This window comes from Brassica napus, chromosome A4 (genome assembly GCF_020379485.1).
Source record: "Brassica napus cultivar Da-Ae chromosome A4, Da-Ae, whole genome shotgun sequence".
NCBI lineage: Eukaryota > Viridiplantae > Streptophyta > Magnoliopsida > Brassicales > Brassicaceae > Brassica > Brassica napus.
In genome coordinates, this window is record NC_063437.1 from 12,974,796 (window position 1) to 12,997,467 (window position 22,672).

General features: G+C 28.9%; 1 protein-coding gene across 1 annotated transcript; it reads right to left on the reverse strand.

The window, feature by feature from the left end:
• Window positions 1-1,143: 1,143 nt before the first annotated feature.
• LOC125575059 (transcription factor MYB73-like) lies at window positions 1,144-2,167 on the reverse strand. Its single transcript, XM_048777655.1, has one exon. The coding sequence runs from the start codon at window positions 2,055-2,057 to the stop codon at window positions 1,179-1,181; it is 879 nt and encodes a 292-aa protein (XP_048633612.1). The 5' UTR covers window positions 2,058-2,167; the 3' UTR covers window positions 1,144-1,178.
• Window positions 2,168-22,672: the final 20,505 nt, after the last annotated feature.

Genomic DNA, 22,672 nt, shown 5'->3' on the forward strand with positions numbered 1-22,672 from the left:
ACGTGTGGGTAAGGTAGCGTACCGTTTACGGTTACCAGAAGGATCTAAAATTCATCCGGTATTTCACATCTCACAGTTGAAAGCGGCGTTGGGTCAGAACCAGTTACTCCAGGAGATTCCTCCATCATGTACGGATTTGGAGAATATAATCATGGAACCTGAGGAAGTGATTGCGTCTCGCGTCGGGGTGGATGATGGGGTGGAGTTGTTGGTCCGGTGGAAGAATTCTCTGGAGCATGACAATTCTTGGATGTGTATGAGCGACTTTGTATGTCATTTTCCAGATTACAAGCTTGAGGGCAAGCTTGCTGTTAATGGGGGGAGTATTGATAGGTACAAGCATACATATGAGAGGAGAAGATTCAAAGGAGATAGAGGGATGAAAGAGAAGCAGGACGAAGGCAAGGACGTCTGAAGTTTAAAACAAGAATAAATAATAACACGTGCTTGTACATTAGTATAAATACTAGCTTGGAGTCTGTTAGACGGTTATCGAGAAATTACAATTGTAAACTGAGCTCATGTGCTTAGTACTACTCAGGTGATAGAGTAGGTTGAGATCTCAGGTGATAGAGTCTCTCAGTTGTAATTCTTGACATTGGTTATCAATAATACTAGCGATTCTGGTAGATCCGATCTCTGATCTTACCAATGGGTTTCTAGTATTGACCAAGTCTTTAATATGGTTGATGTTTGATGATTATATACAGCATGTAGAGAACCGGTTTACAGTGCATTGGAACTTATGGTGACGGCATCACAGTGTGCCTTGGCAGTTGCTTATGCTCCTACTGCTATTAGCTTCTGTGCCAGAAAGGCATCTTACAAATATACTATGTAGTCGCAGCTGAGTAAACTGGAACTAAAAAGTTCTTTGCTAGCTCTTTTACTTTCTTGCTACTTGTGATTCTATTTCAGTTCTGAGCGGTGGTTTGTACACATCTGATTATGTCAAAAGACAAACTGAATGATGTCAAAAACATCTCGAGAGACTCAGGTAGTCAGATGAAGTTATTTTTCTTAAATAGGATTATGCTAGAAGAACCATAATAGGCTAAAAGCTCAGGTGATTGTTATTTGTTTAGGTGGAGGATTAATCTTGGCGGGTGAAACAACATCGCTAGAGTTCAGTTCTGTGTCATGTAAGAATAAAACTCAGTATTATTAAATTTATCTCACTACTCAATCTTCACAATTTCAATAAAGTTTCTAAACCCTACACTAGGGCCATTAACTCCTTGCACCATACACGAACTTCCTCCGCCGCCGATTCCTAGCTGTAACTCCGCCATGTAACTCCTCACCTCCGTCTTAATCATCTCTTGCACCACCGTCATGAACTCCCCACTAAATGTTCCCCTCTCCTCCTCTTGTTTCCTCGCTGGAAACAGCTCCGCCGTGTCCCTTCCCTTAGTTAACTCGTTGACCCAAGGCAGAGACAAACTCAAAGAAGTCGCCGGATCTTTCACCGCAGATTCAATCACCACACCACCAGCTCTCGCCTTAGGCTTATAAACATGCGAAACAGGTCCGCTAGATTGCTCGCTGACGTCAGATCCCGATGGACTCCCGGGACTCATGAACAACCCCGTCGACACAACTCCTCCGCCACCTCCGCCGCCGCTCGCCGTCCGTTTCAGCGGCTGCTCATCCGTTAAACTACCATCATACCCTCCGTTTCCACCGTCGTCGGACGTCCAACCGCCGCCGCCGCTGCATTTCCGCTTGAGCGTCGAGTTCCAATGATTCTTGATCGCGTTATCGGTGCGACCATTGAGAAGCCGAGCGATAGTGGCCCACTTGTTACCGAACCTCGCGTGCGCGAGTAAGATCATCTCGTCTTCCTCCGGCGAAAAAGCGCGGTGCTCAACCTCCGGAGAAAGCTGGTTGCACCACCGGAGACGGCAAGATTTACCGGAGCGTCCAGAGATCGGTTTGCTTATCAGAGACCAGTTTCTTGGTCCGTGCTTTTGCACTAGCGTCTGCAAGAGTTGGTCTTCTTCGGGACTCCATGGACCTTTTATCCGATCCGTTTCTTTTCGGGTCGAACCAGGCATCGTCGGATCTTTTATTTTTTTTTTTCTTTGAATTTTGTCGGAACGTTTTAAACGCGTTCTCTTTGTTTTTGTTTTTGTTTTGGAAGAAGAAACGATTTTGAGAGGAAAGTGAGAGAGGAGTGACTATTTATACAAGATGTGGTGGTAACCGCTCCTACCGGTAAGTTTTTTTCTCGGTTTTTAACAGCAAATTATTCTTTCAGTTTTAAAATTAGCTGATTTACACTAATATTTTTCTTCTTTTTTTGCCAACACTAATACAGTATTTGTTTTAAAGAGTGAAATGAATTATATAAATGGAAAATTTAGACTAAATAAATAGCAAAATTTCAAACTAGAACTTCACTATTAAAATTTAAAATTTTATAGTTTAGAACTTAAAATTTTTAGTTTTAAGGTTTAGTTTAAAGTTTCGAGTAAAAATAACAATTTTAATTTTAATTAGTTTGTTAAATAAATAAGGGACATCCTCAGAAAACACAACAAAATAATTTGTTTCTAACTAAGGGCATCTCCAACCCTCCTCCATTTTCTACTCCAAACATCATTTTGGAGTAAAATCTTCTCCAATCCCACTCCATTTTCAACTCCAAAATGGAGTAATGGCTAGGGTTACTCCATTTATGGAGTAATCTTACTCATTACTCTATTTTGGTGTTGAACTTTTTTTATTTGTGAATTGATCCTTTAAATTTTTAATATTTTTATTTCTTACTTAAATAATATTTTAAAATGATACAAGAACATAAATAAACAAGATATTCCATTAATTTAACAATTTTACATAAAAATATATACTATAATAAAAAATAATAATATAAAATAAAGATAACATAAAAGGATCTATAGTTGTGTTTCGCTATTGTGAAAGGACCTGTTCGGTTTTAGAAAAAAATGTGCTACATGACATCATGACTACATGTATAATTTTACATAACATGATAATTAAGGATGAGCGTGAATTTGATGCACCAACTAAAGTTGGAAAAGAAGCTACACCTCCATATATCAAAAATACATAAGATGAAAATGTCTGATTTCAAAATGTCTTGTTCGATTTAGGAATATCAAAGATAAAAAAAGCTTATGTTTCATTACGAAATGTATTAGTTGATCATTGTGACAAAAATATTCTAATGCCACTATTAAACCAACTTATATATTGTCTTTTATTTTATTTTTATGATTTCTTGTACTTTTTAATAATAACTGTTTAATTTAAATAATTTTTTTAAGGAATTTTTGTAAACATAAAATAGTTGGGGTTAATTAGTATTTTTTTATAAATATAAAGTATTATTAACAATTATTAATAAAATATATTATTTTTGGAGCAGAAAATGGAGTAATACATTGGAGTAAAACCTTACTCCATTTTGGTATTGCACCATTTTGGAGTAAAATATGGAGTAATACATTGGAGATGCTCTAAAACAACACATAAAGAAGAATGACCAAAAAAATCTCATTGAAATCGTAAAAGAGCCTTCTACTTTTATTTTATAGATTTATCTTATTTTATAGATTTATAAACATAAATAATTATTTTTATTTTTTAATAATTTTTTTTAAAAATACATTTTTGAATTCAATTTTTTTTTAAAACAAAAGAAGATTGGAATTTTCTATATTTTCATAATTTTATTTAGAAATCTGAAAAAAAAATTAAACTAGTTTAGATTTTTTTAAAAAAGATATTAGTTTAATCTTAAACTTCACCCCTCAAATCTAAATTCTAAGTGTATATTAGATAATCACAGAAGTATAAATGTCTATAAAATTTTTTACTAAATTTTTTTGGTCATTTTGATTCTTGTTTGCTATATGATAAAATAATTTTATTGGCATCCTACAGAATTTCTCAATACACAATTGTATACAATATATTTTCTTAATTTTGGTAAAATAGTATGATTTTTCTTCTTCTTTTTTTTTATAAATGATTTTTCTTCTTCAAGACTAGAGAGTCTTTAATCTACAATAACTTAAAATGAGATAAAAGTTTAAGAGTGAAACCTCACTTTGCAAGCACTTAACAAAAATTCAAAATTCGTAGGAGACAATTATTTAATTTTACGTAAACTAGGATAGTTATGTGCGTGATTATGCTTTTGAAGATGTAACGTGAGAAGTCTGATAACACAACGGCTTGTAATGATTGTTACATATTTGAATTCTTTTTATGTTAAAAAAAAACATTTTGATTTTAAAACAAGTCAGAGATTGGCGGTGCGATTGGTAAAGGCGTCTGTATGTGACGTTAACATCAAAAGAGAATCTTCCAAGAAAACGGTTGGAGATTTGGAATACAGCTGTAAGTGGACACGTGGCAAATGAGAGCGTTTCAGAAGTTGAGCGTTTTCACTACAATCATTTCGTTTTTTTTCTCAAAAGTATTAAACCAATTTAAAGAGAGTGTTGAGTTATGGTGTAACCGCTTTTGAGGAATCTAAAACCAATTTGTTTTTTTGAAAGATAAGCGTATATATGATTTTTGTTGGATTCTTCAGAGACTTTCTGACTTGTGGAAGCCATAATTATTTAAAGGGAATTAAAAGAAAAATACTATGATTGATTAAGAGTTTCTGTTATTTTGGATTAAAACCAACAACAAAACGGATAAATAAGTCGCGATCAGATAACCGATCATAAATAAATAATTAGTCAGATTTCTTAAAAGAAAATTTGTTACAAAAAATAGATTTTATATATTTTAAAGTATTTTGTATACTTTAAAAAATAATACTATTTAAATTAATTAAATTAATTAATTGATAATTATTATAAAATAGGTAGTAAAATAAATAATAAATTTTTGTAAACGTTTATTTTATTTTTAATATGCATAAATATTTTATAATAATTTTTAACAAAAGTACATTTTAAAGAAACTTTAACTCTCTTTTTATTATTTGAGAAGCATTTTTATTAATTAACTTTATTCTCATGTGTGATTAACTTTAAATTTAAGAGATCAAGTCTGGGAGAGGCTTACAAGATTAGGAATTTCAAGGGATGAACCCTGGTTTATTATTGGCGACTTAAATGAGATCACGGGTAATCATAAGAACACAGGGAGGAGCTCTTAGACATGCGGATTCGTTTATACAATTCAACAATATGATAGAAAATTGTGGTCTGATGGAATTTCCAAGTCTTGGAAATACTCTTTCTTGGAGCGGACGAAGAGGTGGACATGATGTTAAGTGTCGTTTGGATAGGGCATTGGCAAATAATGAGTTGCATAATCTATTTCCTTGCTCTTTTGTTGAATATTTAGGCATGATTAGTTCTGATCATAGGCCGATTGTGGCTTCGATAGAAGATAAAGTACTAAAATTTCGGCGGCAATTCAGGTTTGATAAGAGATGGATTGGGCAGGATGGATTGATGGAATCTATTGAACGTGGGTGGGGTTCCCAGAGAGGTGGAGGACGAAGGAGTATAGTAGATAAGATCCATAATTGTCGACATGAGATTTCGGTTTGGAGAAAGGATAATCCATCTTATGGAAAAGAAAAAATAGATACCCTAGAGAAGGCTCTGGAGGAAGTTCAAAACGATATGACGAAATCTTATGAAGAGGTGGTTGAAGTTTCCCGAAAATTAAAAGAAGCATATCGAGATGAAGAATTATACTGGGAACAAAAGAGTAGGACTCTGTGGCATACATGTGGAGATAGAAACACAAAATTTTATCATGCTTTGACCAAACAGAGGCGTAAACAGAATAGAATTATTGGTTTATACAATGAGGATGGGGACTGGATTAACTCTGAAGCTGACATTGAAGGAGTGGCGGTGAAATATTTCAAGGATTTGTTCCACTCTACCTCACCTTCGGAGTTTGATAGCTTTCTAGCGGAAGTTCCCCAGTTGGTAACAGATGTACAGAATCGTAGGCTCACAGCTCTGGCTTCGGAGGAGGAAGTCAGAACGGCTCTATTCATGATGCATCCTGAAAAAGCTCCTGGCCCAGATGGGATGACGGCTTTATTTTATCAGCAATCTTGGTCAGTAATTAAGATGGATGTGGTTAATATGGTTAATGACTTCCTTAGCTCGGGAAGTTTTGATGATCGGCTAAATATGACAAATATTTGCCTTATTCCTAAAACAGTAAGGCCAAATAGGATGACGGAGTTGAGGCCTATTAGCCTTTGTAATGTCGGCTACAAAATTATATCCAAGGTTTTGTGTCAGCGATTAAAAATTTTATTGCCAAATCTTATATCAGAAACCCAATCGGCATTTGTCTCAGGAAGGTTAATTTCAGATAATATTCTTATTGCTCAGGAGATGTTTCATGGACTGCGAACGAATAAGGCATGTAAAGAAAAATTTATGGCAATAAAAACAGATATGAGTAAAGCTTATGACAGGGTAGAATGGTCCTTTATGGAGCGGTTATTATTGAAAATGGGGTTTTGTTCGGTCTGGGTTGCCAGGGTGATGACATGCATTTCTTCGGTTTCTTATAAGGTCTTACTTAACGGTCAACCTAAAGGAAGCATTATTCCATAAAGGGGTTTGAGACAAGGGGATCTCCTATCTCCGTATTTATTCATTTTATGTACAGAAGCTCTTATTGCAAATATTAGGAAGGAGGAGAGAGATAAAAGGTTAACAGGGCTTAAAATATCGCGAGGAGGACCTGCGGTCTCACATTTGCTCTTTGCGGATGATAGTTTGTTTTTTTGTAAGGCAAATGTGATTGAATGTGATGTTATCCTCAAGCTCCTCAAAGACTATGAAGCTGTGTCGGGCCAACTGATAAATTTTGATAAATCATCTTTGCAATTTGGTCATAAGGTACCAGAGTCACAAAGGGTGGAAATTCAAAATAAACTGGGCATAACTAAATTGGGTGGTATGGGAAATTATTTGGGAATACCAGAGAGTTTGGGTGGATCTAAAACACAAATTTTTGGTTTTTTAAATGAAAGAGTAAATAATAAGGTGAACAGTTGGACAGTCCGGTTCCTAACTAAGGGCGGAAAAGAGGTGATGATAAATTCAGTGGCGTCGACAATGCCAAATCATACTATGTCTTGTTACAGATTACCAAAAACAGTTATAAAGAAAATTACAGGGGCAGTTTCTCACTTCTGGTGGGGTAGTGGTAACAATAAAAGAGGTATACATTGGTTCTCTTGGGATAAAGTATGTAAATCTAAGGAGGAGGGAGGTCTTAGCTTTCGCGATCTTCAAGATTTTAATACAGCCTTATTGGCTAAGCAATTATGGTGGTTGATAGATAAACCAGAGTGTTTATTTTCAAAGGTATTTAAAGGCCGATATTTTCGGAATACTGATCCATTGGATCCTCACAGATCTTATTCACCTTCCTATGGTTGGAGAAGTATCTGCTCAGCTAGATCTATGGTTAATAAAGGGCTAATCAAAAGAGTGGGAACAGGACATACCATCTCCGTATGGAATGATCCGTGGATTCTTGCTCCTCGCCCGAGGTCAGCTAAACCAAAAACGTTTCCCCAATTTTTAAATCCTTCTTTGAAGGTGGATCATCTCATCGATCCGTTGACTAAATCTTGGAATGTGGATTTGCTCAATGCATACATACATCCGGATGATGTCAAGATAATTAGAGGCCTGGCTATAAGTCAGAACGATAGGAAGGATTCTTATGGGTGGTCCTTCACAGAGTCGAGAAAATATTCTGTTAAGTCTGGATATAGGGTTGAATCATTATTTCCAGATAAAGCACATGATTTAGGTCTTTATGGTCCAAATATCAAACCACTTTTGGCTTTTTGCTGGAAACCTAAATGTCCCCCGAAATTGAGACATTTTGTTTGGCAAGTTCTCTCTTGTACTCTATCGGTTGCAAAAAATTTAAGGTCACGGGGGATTAATTGTGATACCCGATGTAGTATTTGTGGCGCAGAGGAAGAGTCAGTTAATCATGCTTTATTTGAATGTCATCCAGCTCTGCAAACTTGGGCTTTATCAAAAATTCCATCAGCCCCTGGTGTTTTTCCAACGAATTCGGTATTTACCAATATGGATTATCTCTTCTGGAGATTGCCAAAAGAGTATGATTTTAGTAACTTTCCATGGATTATGTGGTACATTTGGAAAAATAGAAATAATAAAGTTTTCAATAATAGAGATGGAAATCCTCAGGAAATACTTAGATATGCAGAAGTGGAGAGCGAGGTATGGGCGGAAGCTCAGAATACAATTCCAAAAAGACAAGTTGGGGGCCCACAAAATTTTGAATGGCAAACATTGGGACAGTCAAGAATCTGTTTTATAGATGGTGCGTGGAAAGAGAATGACAAATTCACGGGACAGGGATGGTTCTGCAGAGTAGTAAGATCAGAAAAGAAGATGATGGGGGCGATGAATCTCCGAAGAAGCTTATCAGCTCTACATGCCGAATGTGAAGCTTTGATATGGGCTATGGAGTGCATGAAGACCCTAGATTTTTCAGACGTAGTTTTTGCAACAGACTGTTCTCAATTGGTGAAGATGGTGTCCTCACCAGACGAATGGCCAGCTTTTGCTACACACATGGAGGAGTTTCGACGCAGTAAGTGTTTCTTCCCTTCTTTCAAGATTCAACATATACCAAGAGCAACTAATCTAGTGGCGGACAAGCTTGCACGAGGTGCCCGGAGTTCCCCTTCAGCTGTGTTTTATGTTGATTCTACCCCACCGGTTTGGTTTTCCGAACCAGTAGGTTTCTTATCATAGATTAGTTATTGTTGTCAAAAAAAAAAAAAAAAAGATTAATAAAAATGTCATTACTTAAATGTCATCATGAAAGCATTTCTCATACTTTAAAAAAAAACTCTCTGTTACCTAGAATAATTACATTTGAAATGTCATCGCTCATTAAAACTATACATGTATTTTATTTTATACTATGAAAGGCCCTTCGTAAATGAATATACAAACATGACTATACATACATAAATATAATAGAAGTTTTGTTTATAACTTTATATATGAATAACTGTAGAATACATATTATATATGTATATTCTACATATTATAATAGAAGATCTTATATGGTTTTATAATATAATATTCTATGTATTATATATGTATATCATTAAGTCGTATATGACTTTTATCTTGGTACTTAACTTCTAACTAGGTGTTTTGCCCGCGATGCGGGCTTAAACATTTTCATAATTTTTGAAATTTTTTTTGTACACTATATTCATTATACTAAAATAAATCTTAAAATAAATTAATATTTTATTTTTAATAATAAATTAAAAAAATTTGATTATTATTTAATAATATAATTTACGTTTTAACTTTTTACTAAAATACTTTTTCAGATAACAATATAATATATATATAGAAATTATCTATTTTTTAATTATATTTTTAGATTTTGGATAATTCAATATTTTATTTTAGTTATATAATTAAGAATTTTATCTGATTAATATTTAGTTATATAATTCATGTTTTTAACTTTTTATATATAATTCATGTTTTTAACTTTTTACTAAAAGACTTTTTCATATAACAATACAATATATACAGAAATTATCTTCTTTTAAAATTATATTTTCAGATTTTGGATAATTCTTACTATTATTAATTTTTATCAATTATCTAATCAAATAAATTAAAATTTCGTTTTTATTTTTTAATTTAGTTATACATTTTATTCATTAAGGGTATAAACGATATTAACCACTCTAACTTTTAACGTGAGAGCTTGATTCCAAAAATTTACTTCGCAAATAATTTATTTGATTAATATTTAATTATATAATTTATGTTTTAACTTTTTACTAAAATACTTTTTTAGATAACAATACAATATATATGTAGAAATTATCTTTTTTTAATTATATTTTTAGATTTTGGATAATTCAATATTTTATTTTAGTTATATAATTAAGATTTTTTTTATTAATATTTAGTTATATAATTCATGTTTTTAACTTTTTATATATAATTCATGCTTCTAACTTTTTACCAAATGATTTTTTCAGATAACAATACAAATATACAGAAATTATCTCGTTTTAAAATATATTTTCAGATTTTGGATAATTCTTACTATTATTAATTTTAATCAATTATCTAATCAAATAAATTAAAATTTCGTTTTGATTTTTTAACTTAGTTATACATTTTATTCATTAAGGGTATAAACGATATTAACCACTCTAACTTTTAACGTGAGAGCTCGATTTTTTTTTAATTAATATTTAGTTATATAATTGATGTTTTTAACTTTTTATATATAATTCATGCTTCTAACTTTTTACCAAATGATTTTTTCAGATAACAAAACAAATATACAGAAATTATCTCGTTTTAAAATATATTTTCAGATTTTGGATAATTCTTACTATTATTAATTTTAATCAATTATCTAATCAAATAAATTAAAATTTCGTTTTGATTTTTTAACTTAGTTATACATTTTATTCATTAAGGGTATAAACGATATTAACCACTCTAACTTTTAACGTGAGAGCTCGATTCTAAAAATTTACTTCGCAAATAATAAGGGTATAAACGATATTAACTACTCTAACTTTTAACGTGAGAGCTCGATTTTTTTTTATTAATATTTAGTTATATAATTCATGTTTTAAACCTTTTATATATAATTCATGCTTCTAACTTTTTACCAAATGATTTTTTCAGATAACAAAACAAATATACAGAAATTATCTCGTTTTAAAATATATTTTCAGATTTTGGATAAATCTTACTATTATTAATTTTAATCAATTATCTAATCAAATAAATTAAAATTTCGTTTTGATTTTTTAACTTAGTTATACATTTTATTCATTAAGGGTATAAACGATATTAACCACTCTAACTTTTAACGTGAGAGCTCGATTCTAAAAATTTACTTCGCAAATAATAAGGGTATAAACGATATTAACCACTCTAACTTTTAACGTGAGAGCTCGATTTTTTTTTATTAATATTTAATTATATAATTCATGTTTTTAACTTTTTATATATAATTCATGCTTCTAACTTTTTACCAAATGATTTTTTTAGATAACAATACAAATATACAGAAATTATCTCGTTTTAAAATATATTTTCAGATTTTGGATAATTCTTACTATTATTAATTTTAATCAATTATCTAATCAAATAAATTAAAATTTCGTTTTGATTTTTTAACTTAGTCATATATTTTATTCATTAAGGGTATAAACGATATTAACCACTCTAACTTTTAACGTGAGAGCTCGATTCTAAAAATTTACTTCGCAAATAATAGTATAGATATATGTTTTTTTAATTACCAACATAATATATGCTTTATATATATGCTCTGCTATATATATCTAAATTAGCCAGTCACGTATTATACTTTTATCTTGGTACTTAACTTCTAAGGTTTTAATATTTATTATTATACATCATATTACCACAAATATTGAATTTAATAATTTAAATACTTATATATATTTCAAAATATTTATATTGACTATTACTTTCAGATTTTTCGGGTTACTCGTTCGGATTCGTTTAATAACACTTCAGGTTTGGATATTTTTTTTACCACCCTACAAGACCCGTTCGAGTATTTTTACATTTCGGGTCGGATAACGGATCGGGTTTTTTGGTTCGGGTTCGGTTCGGATTTCGGGTTATGGATTTTATGCCCACGCCTAGTTTGACCAGTCAAATCGGACTGTTTATTGAAAATTAATTTGATTAGTTTCAAAAGAAAATTATCTACGATTTTATTATATAGTAAATCAAATAATATTTTTTAAATGATAGAAAGGTGAAAAATATATCTCTTATTAGGGGGGGCTATTGAAAATAGAATTTGTGGGGAGTTTGAAAATTTTAATTGTTCATAGATTTTTAAAAGTTAAGTACATTTGATGAATTTTTATCCAATGTATTGTATAAATTGTCAATGATTATTATAGATTTTCATATATACTTTTCTTTCCAAACTTATCTTTCTATTATTATTATTTTTTAAAATTTCTTTCATAAAATAGAACTATTTGAAAATTAAATAAAAAATTTGATTTTTTAATATTATTTTACATTTTGATTTGTCTTGTTTGATTTCTATTACAGTTTTTAAGATCAACCTATGAATTTTCTCATGATTTTATTTTAATATCAAATAGTTATATTTCATGAAAGATTTTTTTTTTTAAATTGCTATTTTAAATAATTTCTTTTATCTTTAGTTTTCTTTTTACAATTATCTTTGACTTGACAATAAAAATGTAAAAAAAATCTTGTTGTGTTTGTGTATTTGTGTTTTTGTTACATAGATTTTGAGAATCCTATGACTATATGTGATATTTGTAAAGTTGACTGTTATGAGTAAAACTATAGAGAATTTATGTCCCAATAACAAAAGAGTTTAATAGAATTACAAAGTCAATAAAAACTAAACTTTTTAAATAACATAGGATTTTCATAGAATTTAAAAGTCCACAAACCAATAACAAAGGATTATAATAAGATTTTAAGAATTCATAAACCAATAACAATGAAATCTCTAAATTTTAAAATTCCTTCAAAATTTAACTCCCAATAGCCCCTCCTTAATTTGCCCAGTCAAACCAGCCGGTTGATACGAGGATTACTGTTTATTGGAAATTAATTCGATTTTTTTTTAAAAAATAATGGTTTTGATGAAGCAGTATTGAAACAAATATATTTTCTTTGTATTTTTTATTATTTTAAAAAATAAATTTTGAAGTTGGTTATGTTATATAGTAAGTCAAACAATTTTTTTTGAAAAGACGATCCGTAGTTTTTGATGAATGCAACATAATTTTTTGTTAACGAAAGGTTTTGTTACTATCCACTAGTGCATATCTTACTAGTTAAAACGTTAGTTTATGTTTCTTATAATTCAATTTCAAGTCTAATTAGCTATTAGGGCCGATTTCTTGACTGATTGTATGATATTTAATAATATTGCATGCAATCCCTTAATTTAAGCACCGAGACTTTGTGTTTAAACAATTAACATAAATGGTGACGGGGAGTCATTATCCAATATCTAATATTCAATTCTCATAGTTAATATTGTTTTCTATTTGTTGATTCCTTAATTGTAATACATTCCAAAAAAAATTAAATTATAAAAGTTAATGATTATTAGAACTAATTGTCCGTGATGGAATATTTCTTTTGTCAACAAGTTTGATGTATTCGGGAAACATTTAAAATTTCATAAAACTATAACAAATCAAATATACTAGGTTAAGATCTGCGCCTTGCGCGGGATAAATATTATATATAAATTATTTTTAAGTATTATATATTTTTTACATATTATAAAATAATAAATATATATTGAATAATTAAAAATTTAGTAACTATTACGTATATAATTAAATTGGTACAAATACTTAAATAAATTTTGTTTATCCACACAAACACTTTTTTCTATTTTATATGTTATAAAATTAAGTTTAAATGATATTAACATAGATATATAGTACATTTTTAATATTGACATCTGTTAAAAAAATATTTTATACTCATATTATTTTTGATCGTTTGTATTTCTTTATAACAAAATTTTTAAATCAATGATAAGAATAAAACATTTATGGGATGTTTAATAGTTTTAATAATTTTTAATTTTAAAAACATTCAATGCAAAGTTTAAAATCTAAATATTAAGTTGTCAATAATTGTTCAAAATGTTTATCAAAAAATTTCAAATCAAATTCGAAATTAAAATACTTATGTATTTTATATGGTATATAATTTATTTTTAAAAAATATTTATATGCATATATATAATATTTATTAAATGAGACTTCCTACTTATGTAATTTCGTAATCATTTGTATCTTGTTATAACATAAATTTTAAACCATAGATCACAAAAATTTCAGTGTGAGATTTTTTAACAACTTTAGTCATTTATATTTGTTTTTTTAAATTCAAAATATAACATATACAAAAAAATCTAAATTTTTATTATACAGTTAATGTGATTGTTTAATTTATTTTAAAATGAATTAAAATTATAAAATAGACTGATTTGTATCAAATCTTTATTATTCAAAATCATTAATTGTCATATATACTTTAGCCACATTAGGTAATTTCGTGGTTTTTATTTAAGGAAACAATGAAAATCATTTATGATTAATATATGGTTAGTTTCACAAAAAGCTTATTATATATTTATATGGACCAACATATTTTTCTAATGATTCTAAGAATGATTGTGGTGATGACATGTGGATACAAAAATATGTTGTAATGCTTCTCTTTTAATATATAGGGGATTAATAAGATTATTATTGTTTGTTGTCCACAACTAGATTGTTAGTTCCCGGATAATCCACTTAATTTCCAAACTCAAATTGTATTTTTTTCACTACTCTTTTTATCAAACTGTACACCTTTTATTTTATAACATGTATGATATGTGACTATAGCCTTTACATTTTAATATGTATTGATTAAAAGTTATAATTTCTTTTAGTCTATTCTTTCTGTGCGGGACCTGCGCAGATCACCACCTAGTTGTTTATTATTTCAAATGAGAGAATACATGGTGTCTAAACTTAGAACATTTGTATTGAAAATATTTAATGGAATTTTACTATTGGAATTTTGAAAATAAGAAAAAAGAAAGAAAGAAGAAGATGACTTTCCAAACGAGGAACTGGTATCTCCATTAAAGATGTTCAAAAAGAGTTTCTCAAAGCGATAACATTTTAGTGCCAAAAAAAAAGAAACCTATGCTATTTTTTATTTGAGAGATCTTTTCGCTGACCTTTCAAGGTTTTGAAAAAATTTCTCACTAAAATAATTCTTTTTAATGAGAAAATCTTCTAATTTGGATTACCTCAACAAAAGAATTTAAAAGACTCGTATGCACTTGACATTATAGGAATAGCCTATGTTTTTTTATAGTCATAAATTTTATTAAACTGCTAAAAAAAATTTTTTAAATTTATATTGGTGAAATACTTATGTAAACTTTTTTTACCTTTAATGATGTTTATGTTCTGTTTCTTCAGAATTCAGTTTTATGTTTATGTTCCTCTTTTAATTTTTTTATCTTTTCTTTCACTAATATCTATATATATAAAGAAATGTTCGCCTCTCTCCCGTGAAGTCACGTCATCAATTCGTGCGTTCTGGGAGTGACACGTGTCCCATTTTATATTTAAGACCAAAATAAATGAATGCAGTTAAGGGTAATTGAACCCAGCACCTCTAGCACTGGTAATTTCTCTTAGAACCACTAGGCTAGAGTCACTTTTTATAAATACGTGGCCGCGAAAATACTTATTATCGTGTCAGCTGGAAGCCCATGCTTCTTCTACTTGTGGCCAGGACCGACACTGAACTGACATCAAGATGAAGATCGTGAAGTTAAAAACTTTGCTTCAAACAGTTTTGCAATGTTTCCAACCTTTATAACTTGATGCATATAATATATATCAAAATACATTTGTTGTACACGCTTTTATTAGTTTTGCTTTTAAAAGAAGGTATTTACAGTTATAAATGTTTTGTGCCAGTGAAGTAATGGTTGAAAAATCTCTATACATATGTCATTTCAAAATAACACCCAACTTCTATATATAGTCAATACATATGTCCATGTTATATTCTAGACTAAATATTTTCTCTTTTAAAAATATAGAAAACAATTTTTTTAGTCTACAAGCAAATGTTGTAGAGCAAGTATGCATTATACAAAATAATATATATTTAAAATCCATACATAAAAACATAAAAGTTGTTATATGCCTCTTTCTGACACATGCACACTCCACTATGAATAAGAATTAAAAAAAACAGTATTGTCATCAAACTTTATCACAAATCCACATTTGTACATCTATAATTATGAGTTGGACAATTAGTTAATTTGATACAATACCAAAGCAAGAATAATCGAAAAACAACTATACCACCGCATACTAATAAGTAAGACATAACAAATAACCAAATTCTTGAATCTTAAAACAAATTTCAACTCGATCATTTAGTGAATATCAAATTAACTAATATCCCGCCCGTAGGGCGGGCCAACCCTAGTTTAGTATAAAACAGAAATGGATATACATTTCATACGCCAAATAAATGTAGTTCATTTATGATGCAGATTGTACTGTTTTAGCTTTTTGATTTGCAGAGTAATTGAAGTAAAGGTATTGGACACATGCTGAGGGCCAAAGATGTAAGTTAGGTTCTATTCTGTTAATTGCTTATAAATAATCTCATCTAATTCACCAAATCAAACACACATATCTTCAAAAATATGATTTATTAATATCTCATGTCTCATTTTTATTTAACAATTTATTTTAGATTAAAATAGAAATTATTTTATTCATACTATCTTCTATAAATATTTTATAGAAAATTATATATATATATATATATCTAGTTTACATATTCAAAATTTTATACTTTTTATTACAATATTTAGTTATATGTGTTATAGGACCAGTAAAAATCATGTATAATATTTACAAATTAATTATCATCTTATAATATTTTCATATAAATTAGTTTAATGAATTCACGCATATATTTTTACATTTGATAATTCATATTTTAATTGCATATACTTGTAAATTCAAAAGGTTGTTTATTATTACTTAATACTTTTTGTACAATGTACATCAAACCTAATTTTTGTTTATATACATGTACGCATTTATTTATTTTAAAATTTTAGATGAATATTTTGCTGATACAATGTCATATACAAGAATTAACAATGTTATTTCTATTGTTAAACCAAAATGGTATGTAATAAGCAAAAAGTGGATAAAGAAATACTATGACAATCATCAAGAAAATTATAAGAACAAAAAATGCTTTTTATAATTTTGTTTGTAACTGTAGTGATTTTAATATAATTTAAATTTCACTATATTTATTAATATGATAATATTATTGCTAGTTTTTCAATATGATATTTATTGCTTATTTATAAAAAATGGTATTTTTTAGATATTTAATTTTTATTATTTTTCTTTTTACACTATTCAATCAAATACGATGATTTAGTAAATTAGTGTGATCTGCATTTGTTCTACATAAAACCTTTTATTCTGATCCTTAAGCAATAACATCTCAATATTTTTTTATAAAAGGTCTATTTTCGGTCGTCTCTTTTTTCTTTTTCTAAGCGTTGTCCTAGAAATAAAGTTTTCAACTAAAATAATAGTGGAACAAGCTAAACCGTACATCAGTCGTGTACCGCACAGAACCGAAGCACTTGTTTCGATGCCAGGGCCAGGGGGAGCTTCGCGTAAGCTTCCTTGGAACTGTTCTAAAAGAGGGAGTGAGATTCTGTCCAATTAGTGAAGCCAAATTGTAGAATTAAGACAAGACAATGTCATTAATGGAGATATGGTAAGAGATTTTCCCTTATTGGTCCAACGTATCACCAAATTATTTCTTTCCATAAACTTGCAATCCTAATTCCTAACTACTAATTATTCCTGAATCTTAATTACTATTTAGTTGTATTTTTATTCAAATACTAATGTCATTGACCTACTTACACGTATACTAGTAATAAGTCTTTAGTCTGTAACTCTACTTGTATATTTCATTTAATAAGTTCGCATTCGGCCACGTGAAATTTGGATAACGACTCTCACTCTCTTCTTGATTTTTTTTTTTTTTTGAAACACTTTTTTTTTTGAAACACCCTCACTCTCTTCTTGATACCCTACACATTTTCTGAAAAAAAACTTACGAAATGGTGTGCGTTTGTACATATGGAAATATTTTAGGTGTGTGGGTGTATTTTTTGGTTCTTCTCTTTTTAGAAAATGCATACAAAAAAGGGAAATTGCACCCAATAAACACACAAAAAAAAAAATTCACTAAAACTAACTAAAAACACCCCTCCCCCTCTTACTTTCTCTTCCTATCTCTTTCTACTCTTTCTCTAAAAATCTAATTTCACTTTTTTTGACTATTTAGCAAATAAGCCCTACAAAAAATATCATTGTAAAAAGATAGGGAAATTTGATCCAATAACAAAAAAAAACTACATTTCACCAACTAACCATATAACCTCCTCTTTTTTTCATATCTCTCTCTATTCTCTTACTACAAATCTAATATATTTTTTCAATATAGTCGCTCACTAAATTAACCCAAAAAATATTGTGGTACAAAAGGGACGACCCATCATGTATAATATTCATACGGAGATGGGGTAACTGTGAAAGAGAATGAGACAAACAAGTAGTGATGTATCTTTGTTTTTGTTATACTTTTTTATTGTTACTATTAATTTATGCTAGTATATATATTAATGTTTAAAAATTTGTGTCTATGATGTAGATGATGCATTGCATTATTCAGTAGTACGCACTTCAAAATATTCTACTTTTCGATTTTCATAAAATACAAAATACGGATTTTGAGGGGGAATGTACAGTGACTCAGTTCTTAACTTATATTGTTTCACGAGTAAAGAAAATATTCCGTTTGGTCTGGTGAAAGATCCTATTATATATGCTTTTATCCAGAGAAAAGCATGTGACGATCTCTCATTTTCTTTTCTCGAAATGCCTTTACTTAACTTTCTAAAGTTCGTTTTCAGGTTCAATGTATGGGCAAGCATTTTCCTCAAACCCGGAGAGTAACGATACTGTCTACAATATTTTGTTATCAGAAACCTAACAGATATTGATCCAGTTTAACTAAGAAGATGTGACAAAACTATTTTATATTGAGGCATTAACCGGACAGCTCATTCATGTAGTTGCACTTCGCTATTGAAAACAGGTTGTCATCAACTCGATGATATAGGCGAGATTTTGTTTTCAAATATCCTGTATTCTAAATTTCAAATTTATAGGTTAACTACTGTCTATTCTTATTTAAACTAGTCTTATAATTCGACGTAAACGTTTACTTATAAGCTCTCTAATAAAGATCAGTATGTATCATATGTAATTATGTATTACAGTGTTTGTGTTATTATGTGTGATTTTTTTTAAACAATATACTATAATTAAAATATGCTTACTGATTTTTGGTTAATTTAAAATGAATTAATATTTTAATTTAAAATTCTCTGTTTTTAGTTACAGTTTTAATGTAATGTGGATTATATTCTTAAAAATATAAATACAAGGGTTACAACTTACAATTATGAATATTTGTTTCGTTAATGGTTTGTTCTCATCACCATATATAACTTTAGCATCATATCTTATATCTTATGTCAAACTATATCATCAACATTACAGCATGTCTAATATCCGGATGAAATAAATATTAGAATACTGGCTTTTAGAATTGAAATTACTCTAATTTATCTCTATTTCTTTCTCTAAAATAGATAATACTATTTTTCTCTATATAATTTGTTTTAAAACAATTATTCTATATTTAGAAAAATTCCTTTTTTACATCAATTAGAAGAATGTTTAGCACGCACATGCATGCATAATCATGTTATAAATATTTATTACTACATTTTATTATTGAAATTTACAAAATTTGATTTGTTTTAGTTAATTATTATTTTTACACCTTTTGTTTTTAAATTTTAATTTTCTTTAATCAAAATATTTTTCGGATAATAATATTATGTACAAAGTATGTTTTTATTTTAAAATATAAATTTATATTTTTGGCCAATTTATATATTAATTCATATAATTACTCTAACTTTTAATATGAGAGTTTAAATATAAAAATTACTTCGTAAATAATATTATTTAATTTTACAAAATTTAATTTTTTATTTAATTATTTATGCCCATTTTTATATTTCTGAATTTTGATTTTGATATTAAAAATTATTTTTAAATAACAATCCAGTATACGTAGAAACATGGACGGACCTAGGTCGTTGATGGGTGGGGCATGTGCCACATACTAATTATAGGAATTTTTAAAGTAATTAGTCTAACTATGGTCCTTATGTTTTTTGGTTATTGGTTGAATCCATATACCCATTTGAAAGTGTTCGAATCTCCCACTCACCAGTCTCGTTTTTCCCATGTTTCCTTTTTATTATCATTTTTATTGTAGCCATATCTCTTTTTTTGTCAACTTTTTCCATGATTTATCAATTAATTTTCAAATGTTTTAGAATCTGATTTTATAGAAAACTTATTTTATCATTATCCATATCATTTTTTCAATTATTATTTATTAGTCTTAAACTGTGTAAATATATCTAAACAAATTCAAATTGTTTTATTTACTGTTACTTTTCTAAGACTCATAATTCAAAAAAAAATTATAAGTTTGAGTTTTATTTTTGAATAAAAATTGCATAGCTATAACTTGACAAATTACCACAAATACCACATTCATAATATCATTTTTCATATTTACATTAATCAGTTTTATCCTCACTTTTAATGAAGGGTAAAAGACACTTATACCCCTAGGGTTAACTAATATTGACTTAGGTTTAGAGTTGAGGGGTGGAGTAGAGTTTTTGGAATGTGAAATTTAGGATTCTAAAATGATTGCGAATAAACAAGAGCGGTCATTTGTTTTATATGTGCAAGCCAATTTGTTACATAGTAACTGATTTCTTAGTTATTTAGTATATAATTATTATTTTATTATTTTATAATATGCAGAAAAATATAAAATAAGTATTTATTTGGCACAAAACGCAGATCTTAAACTAAGTATATATCTCTTTAATAATTTTGAATCTTAAACATTTTCTAAATTTCATGCCAAAATAAAAGAAAGAAATGAGAATAAACTCAAAAATCAATATTTATATCGAGCAATAACCAAAACAACACAAAAAGGAGAAAATATCGAAGATAGATAGGATTGACACGTGAACTTAAACTTCTCATAACCATAATTAACTTTTAAATTGCTAAATCATGATATAAAACCGAGTTGACATAGTTTCATTGTAACCAAATAGTAGGCATGAGATTCTTCGGCTTAAACGTTAGGTTTTTATGCGATAAATGATTTTTTGACTTAAAATATTTTTAAAAAAGGGATCAGTTCATTAGTAAACAAATTATGTAATTAACAAAAAAAAATTCTAAAAAATTGTTTAAGAGCAAAATATATTAATTTGATCAATAATATAATTTTTTTTCCATACGATATTTTTTAAATAATTTTCATATAAATTTACCATGCACAAGGCGCAGGTCTTATCCTAGTATAGATGATATTTTGGAGAATATATATTTAGTAAATTCCACCTCTGCTGTAAAGTTAAAAAAAACATTGTGGATGGTTTAATGGTGCTAGTTGATATCAATATACAGTATTTATTTATTTCTATAAAATACAGACTACGCATATGTAATTCCATAAAGAAAAAAAATTTCCAAATGAAATATTAAAAGGTATTAGGTTGAAAAACTTCGTATTAAATAAGCCTTTGAAATTTGAAAGGAAGTTAGAACCTAACTATCATTGGTAATAATGGCCTAATGGGAATAAACTATAGTCACAAATTAAACTGTAGCAAGTATAGAACCAGGGGTTGGCTAAAGAAAAGTCTCTCATAATAAATCCTATCATAAAGTCTCTGATAAGTGATAGCTGAGGCAGTTTCGTTATAGACTCAAAGTGGTGGTGGTGGTGGAGCCATGTGCCTATTGGCCTCTCATGAGGCCGTCCGTCCATAATTAGTCCTTTCAAGTACTTTTAAGCTTCTTTTTTTTTTTTTTTTTTTTTACTTTCAAGCTTTTTTGTCAAGTGTAAAATACTAAATTAATATTTTTGATATAATATTTTCTAATTACAAACTCTTGTATTAATTAGAGTTCCAACTGCAGGATTAGACGATTACATCCGAATCCGAAGAAACATTCGGCAGCAAGAAGATAAAAGACGAGATCTAAAACATAACAAAAAACAGATATAGCAAAAGCAAAAAGAAACCCATGAAATTTTTTAACTAGGAATCTTAAAGTTGGTGTTCGATCGAAAGAACAAAATGAAGTCAGTTCAAGACCGATACTGAGAGATCGAACTGATGGGGTATGAGAGCGGTTGGTGGCCGTCTATGATGATACCAGAATTGCTGGGGAGAGAGATGTTGATTGTTCCTCCATGAAAAATACTTGGTGAATGAGACAGTTATGGACTCGACAGTGTAATGCGACGAAGGAGGAGGTAGATTCACATGGGGCAATCTGGGAAGCTAATAATTATTCAAGTTCCAGAGAACTCGTCGTAAAAGACTTGAGCCAATATTTTATGGTAGCTTTGCTCAAATTAATTCAAGCAAAAATATATAATTTTACATCTTAGTGTATTTATATTTGAGAAATACCCTAGGATAGCTTACAATTTTTTGTCACAAATATATACTTTAAGAACTAAAATATTTCATTAAAGAGATAAATATACAGTTATATCTTTAGGATTAACTAATTCCAAACCTTATGGTTTAGAGTTAAGGGCCGGAGATCTGAAATTTATTTTAAAATTTTATAAATAAATATTAAAATTTTGAAACTAAAAATTTTAAAAATGGTTTCAAAAAGTATTTCAAATTACAAAAAGAAAATTTGAAAAAAAATTCGAAAAAAATAGAAAAAAAATTTAAATTTGAAAACATATAATCTAAAACTATAAAAAATATTTTTTTTATTTTTTGTATTTATATATCTAGAATACTAGAGTCTTTTTACCTATTA

Excerpts from the sequence above, each read along its gene's own strand:
- LOC125575059 (XM_048777655.1), bottom strand. The coding sequence starts at position 2,057 with ATGCCTGGTTCGACCCGAAAAGAAACGGATCGGATAAAAGGTCCATGG.